The sequence below is a fragment of the Salvelinus fontinalis genome, chromosome 31 (assembly GCF_029448725.1).
Source record: "Salvelinus fontinalis isolate EN_2023a chromosome 31, ASM2944872v1, whole genome shotgun sequence".
Classification (NCBI taxonomy): Eukaryota; Metazoa; Chordata; class Actinopteri; order Salmoniformes; family Salmonidae; genus Salvelinus; species Salvelinus fontinalis.
Genome location: NC_074695.1, coordinates 24,218,349 through 24,224,372, shown reverse-complemented (window position 1 = coordinate 24,224,372; position 6,024 = coordinate 24,218,349). Strand labels below are relative to the sequence as shown.

The following is a 6,024-nucleotide window of genomic DNA, read 5'->3' as shown; positions in this document are numbered from 1 at the left end:
GAGTAGCTGCCTCTCTATTCGGCTTTCTAAAGCCATTTATAACTACCCTGGCCAGAAACGGTCTCTTCACTGCTGGCACGACTCTGGTGGCCTCTTAGAGGTCAGAGCCAACCCTCCATTGCTCTTGGTCACAGGAATAAGCAGTACTTTCCACAGTTGAACTATTATCTGTGATGCAGAAGTGCCCTCTAGTGTCATAACATGTGTCATACATACAAACTGGTTTGTGGTGTGTGTGAAAAATACAGTATGTGTGGAAACCGATTAATATTAAAGTTTCTTAAAGGAAGAAAGACTCCTCAGCAACGGTAATAACGAGTTTGTGATCTGCACAAGTGAAGTTTTACTCATATAAATATATTATTAGGTATTCTTCCTGCTAAATAACATAATCAGTATAACAGGGTGCATGCAGATTAGGTGAGGAGGAGGTTAGAGACAGACAGTCAGCCATAGCTACAGGCAATGGACTAACCATAACTGTTGTGTATTGGGGTTTTGCCGCAGAGCTTCATGGGAGTTGTGTATGTTGAGATGCCAATAGCTTAACTGATTCCCGTCTCCCATCTCATCATTATTGAATTGTTATCAAGACGTGGTTATGAAAGCCATGAGTCATAACAATAACCTCATCCCCAGGCTAACTGTGTCTGTTGAACCAGATTAGGACATGACATTGTGGTTTACGCTTAGCAGACAGTACAACTAAGCAACTATGCTCTTAGATGAAAAAAATGGCCCCCTGTTTACTTTTTACCTGTTACGACCCTGAATATTGGCATTTCCAGCTTGACTGTCTTCCCACCTCATTTGTAAAGATCACAACAACAACAAAAAGTCTTAATCCATGCCAGTTGTGTAATGCTATCTTGGATGAAATGCAAACAGACAGAAAAGGTTAGACCTGTTCTTATGCATTTATGTTCTGACAAGTCTCATAGAGAGAATAAGGACATATGTCTCAGGTTCTAGCTAGTAGCTACTATAAGAACTAAATGCTAAAATGCTATTTTTTTGTGTGCACAACCAAATCTCTTTGTTTTAAATAATTTTGTGCAAAAGAGCTACTTTTGAAACAATGATTCTTCTCTATTTAGATTTGACATGCACCATCAGTCTTGTCAGTTGAATTAACTGTAAGTTTCTCAATTAGCTAGGTTATTTTTACTTTCAAGAAGGCAGTCAAATAGAATTCACCCTTTACTGCAGTGGGCTAGTGTAACGTCCTGACCAGAGTTCTTATGTGTTTTGCTTGTTTAGTGTTGGTCAGGACGTGAGCTGGGTGGGAATTCTATGTTGTGTGTCTAGTTTGTCTGTTTCTGTGTCCAGCCTAATATGGTTCTCAATCAGAGGCAGCTGTCAATCGTTGTCCCTGATTGAGAATCATATATAGGAGGCTTGTTTTGTGTTGGGATTTTGTGGGTGATTGTTTCCTGTCTCTGTGTTTTGTCTGCACCAGATAGGGCTGTCTCGGTTTTCACATTTCTTGTTTTGTTGTTTGCAGTGTTCTAATATATTCTTTATTAAACATGTTGAACACTAGCCGCGCTGCATTTTGGTCCTCTCCTTCATCCCAGGAAGAAAACCGTGACAGCTAGTTTCTTGGTAGTTTTAAACAAATCTACTTTGAAACAAAAGTATACACCTCACACACATGGTAATGGGCTTACAAAAAAGAAGACACCTGGACCATGTCAGATATTGGGTTGAAATGTATTCAATTTTGAGGTTGTATCCCAATATTACACTTTATATACATCACCGAAAACTGAAATATAACAAAATTGAAATAATGTTTATTAATTATGACATTTAGAAAAATATTGATAACACTTTACTTTACAGCCATTGTCATAACACTTTATGAGACAGTCATAACCATGTCATAAAATGTCATAACAACTGACATAACTTGTCATAATATCTCGTAACACTGTCATGACCCATATATTTACACCTGTTGTGACATATATTGCATTATTTTATGACTGGTTATGACATGTACATAAGAAAATATTAATATTATTCCACCCCTGAGGCCACTAGGTAATTTGACTGCAGGAAAGGGTTAATGTCATCGATTAAGTATTATCAGGTCAAGTGAAAATTGCGTAACGTGAAACAACTTAGTCTATGTCAAACTACTGAATGTGTGTGTGTGCACAAGTGTGCTTACGTGTATTTGTGTGTATACACAAACACCCATGTTCAGGCTGTCTGTGTGTTCATTGAATTGGACCAGGGGGGCTTACAGTGCTCTCAGAGCTCAGGAGCAAATCAGATAACCACAGTTCTCTCTAGCTCTGATCTAAGAGGAGGAGTAAAAACGTTCAGCAGCAGGGCTCCAGAAGAGGCTCTTAAGGGGCAGGTGGCTCACTCACTACCTTGTATCCCTGCATCTCCCTCCGTGAACTGTTGTCCAAATTCCCACCTGATGAACAACACTTATAGACATCTGCTGCCGCTGGACCTTCGGCTCAATGAAACCACCAGGGAGTCTCTGGCCGGGGAGGACGAACAGGGGAACCTGACCGGCACCGGGACCGGCATCGAGCCTGGTCTATGTGAGGCAGTCCACATCCAAGCTGAGGTGTTCCTGACACTGGGGATCGTCAGCCTTCTGGAGAATATCTTGGTGATCTTGGCAGTGGTGAAGAACAAGAACCTCCACTCACCCATGTATGTACTCCTGTGTAGTCTTGCTGCTGCTGACATGCTGGTGAGTGTCTCCAACTCACTAGAGACGGTGGTTATCGCTGCGCTGAACAGACGGTTGATTGTGGCAGATGACCACTTTATTCAACTCATGGACAACTTCTTTGACTCCATCATCTGTATCTCTCTGGTGGCCTCAATCTGTAACCTTCTAGCTATCGCCATTGACCGTTACGTGACCATCTTCTACGCCCTACGCTACCACAGCATCGTGACGATGCGGCGGGCTGTCCTGGCCATCGGTGGCATCTGGCTGACATGTGTGTTCTGTGGGATAGTCTTCATCGTCTACTCAGAGAGCAAGGCAGTCGTTGTGTGTCTGATCATCATGTTCTTCACCATGCTGGTGCTCATGGCCACTCTGTACGTTCACATGTTCCTGCTGGCGAGGCTTCACATCAAGCGCATCGCTATTCTGCCCGCGGAGGGTGTGGTGCCCCAGAGGACCTGCATGAAGGGAGCCATCACCATCACCATCCTCCTAGGGGTGTTCGTCTGCTGCTGGGCACCTTTCTTCCTCCACCTCATCCTCCTCATCACCTGTCCCAAGAACCAGCTCTGTGTCTGTTACATGTCCCACTTTACCACCTACCTGGTGCTCATAATGTGTAACTCTGTCATAGACCCCGTTATCTATGCCTTCCGCAGTCTCGAGATGCGCAAAACCTTCAAGGAGATCCTCGGTTGTTTCAGTGCCACTTGTAGTATTTTCCACTGTAAATACTGAAGTGTTGTAGTTGTTGGTCATTTTCAAATAGGCACAGAAAAGGCTTTCAATGTGGTTGTTCAATGCGCTGTGTATATGGATACTGTGTATATGGACATTGTTATATGGACACTGTGTATATGGACATTGTTTTATGGACACTGTGTATATGGATACTGTGTATATGGACATTGTTATATGGACACTGTGTTGTGGGACATTGGACACTGTGTTGTGGGACATTGTTGTGACATGTAGGTTTGGCTTAGTGGCTTTGTTATTGTGATGATGTTTTTATGTGTACATAGTGTTTGTGAAAATGTGAGAAGCAAACAGTAAAAAATGAAAGATTAAAATCCATGAGTGACTAATTTTATGAATTAAAAATATTCATATTCTTACCTTGACTGCAAGGAAGACACATTAGCAGAATGTGAATATAGATAGATTAATAAAAAACAACAATAAACAAACAATAGGGTGATTTACAGTGCCTTGCAAAAGTATTAATTCCCCTTAGATTTCTTCACATTTTATTGTGTTACAAAGTGAGTGGGATTAAAATTGAAATTAAAATTTTTACAATCTACACAAAATGCTCTTGTAATGTCAAAGTCAAAGACATTTTTTTAAAGAATCATAGACATTAAATAACTATAATTTTTTCATTGCACAAGTATTCAGTTCCCTGAGTCAATCAATACATGTTAGAAACACCTTTGTCATCGATTACAGCTGTGTGTCTTTCTGGGTAAGTCTCTAACAGCTTTGCACACCTGGATTGTGCAACATTTGCCCATTATTCTTTAAAACATTCTTCAAGCGCTGTCAAGATGTTGGGAATGATGGCTAGACAGCAATTTTCAAGTCTTGCTATAGATTTTCAAGCAGATTTAAGTAAAAACTGTAACTTGGCCACTCAGTTACATTTACTGTCTTCTTGGTAAGCAACTCCAGAGTAGATTTGGACTCATGTTGTAGGTTATTGTCCAGCTGAAAGGTGAATTCCTCTCTCAGTCTCTAGTGTAAAGCAACTGGTTTTCCTCTAGGATTTTGTCTGTGCTTAGCTCCATCCTGTTTCTTTTTATTGTGAAAAACTTCCTAGTAATTGCCTATGACAAGCATACCTGTCACGCCCTGGCTATAGAGAGGCTTTTTATTCTCTATTTTGGTTAGGCCAGGGTGTGACTAGGGTGGACAGTCTATGTTCTTTTTCTATGATGTTGTGTTTCTATGTGTTTGGCCTGGTGTGGTTCCCAATCAGAGGCAGCTGTCTATCGTTGTCTCTGATTGGGAGCCATACTTAGGTATCCTGTTTTCCTACTATGATTTGTGGGTAGTTGTTTTCTGTCTTTGTATTAGTTACCAGACGGAACTGTTTCGGTTGTTCTTTGTTTGTTTATTTTGTATTTTAGTGTTCAGTGCATTTTAAATAAATGACGAACACTTACCACGCTGCACATTGGTCCGATCCTTCCTACTCCTCCTCAGACGAAGAGGAGATCCGTTACAATACCCATACCATGATGCAGCTACCTCCATGTTTGAAAATAAGGAGGCAGTTACTCAGCGATGTGTTGTGTTGGATTTTCCCTAAACATAAGGCTTTACATTTAGGCCAAAAAGTGTATTCCTTTGCTGTGTTTTGTTGAAGTATAACTTTAGTGCCTTATTGCATACAAGATGCAAGTTGTGGAATATTTGTATTCTGTATATTTGTATTCTTCTTGTCACTCTGTCATTTAGGTCATTATTGTGGAGTCACTACAGTGTTGTTGATCCATCCTCAGTTTTCTGCCATCACAGACATTGAACTCTGTAGCTGTTTTAAAATCACCAATGGCCTCATGGTTACATCCCTGAGCTGTTCTGCAGCTCAGTTCAGAAGGAGGACTGTATCTTTGATGTGTCTGGATGGTTTAATATATAATCCACAGCATAATTATTAACTTGCCATTACATAAATAAATTTTCAATGTCTGATTTGTTATTGTTACTCATCTACATATCACTACCCTTCTTTATGAGGCTTTCGAAAAGCTCCTTGGTCTTTGTAGTTGAGTCTGGGCTTGAAATTCAATACCTGCCTAAGGGGTCTTACAGATGTTTTTTGTATGGGTGACATAGGAAGGGTTAGTCATTCAAAAATCATGTCAACGCCTATTATTTAACACAGAGTGAATCCTATGTGTAACGGTTGATTTCCCCCTCTTCGTCTGAAGAGGAGGTGTAGGGATCGGACCAAAATGCAGCGTGTTGTGAAGACATGATGAATTTATTTAGACAAGACGAAACACGAAGTACACTTGAATAAATTACAAAATAACAAAAACGACGTAGACCGACCTGAACATGAGAACTACACAAAACGAAGAACGCACGAACAGGAACAGACTAGACAAACGAAACAGTCCCGTGTGGTAAAACACTGACACGGAAGACAATCACCCACAAACAAACAGTGAGAACAGCCTACCTTAATATGGTTCTCAATCAGAGGAAACGTCAAACACCTGCCCCTAATTAAGAACCATATCAGGCAACACATTGAACCCAACATAGAAACACATAACATAGACTACCCACCCAGCTCACGCCCTGAC

At 40.8% G+C, this 6,024-nt stretch overlaps 1 protein-coding gene across 1 annotated transcript; it reads left to right on the top strand.

Annotated features, from left to right (window-relative positions):
• Nucleotides 1–2,434: 2,434 nt before the first annotated feature.
• On the top strand, nt 2,435–3,814 carry LOC129829365 (melanocortin receptor 3-like). Its single transcript, XM_055891032.1, has one exon. It carries the CDS (start codon nt 2,435–2,437, stop codon nt 3,440–3,442), a length of 1,008 nt encoding a protein of 335 aa, XP_055747007.1. The 3' UTR covers nt 3,443–3,814.
• The last annotated feature ends 2,210 nt before the right edge of the window (nt 3,815–6,024 follow it).

Bases quoted from the DNA above. Each gene is read 5' to 3' on its own strand.
- LOC129829365 (XM_055891032.1), top strand. From the start codon at position 2,435: ATGAACAACACTTATAGACATCTGCTGCCGCTGGACCTTCGGCTCAAT.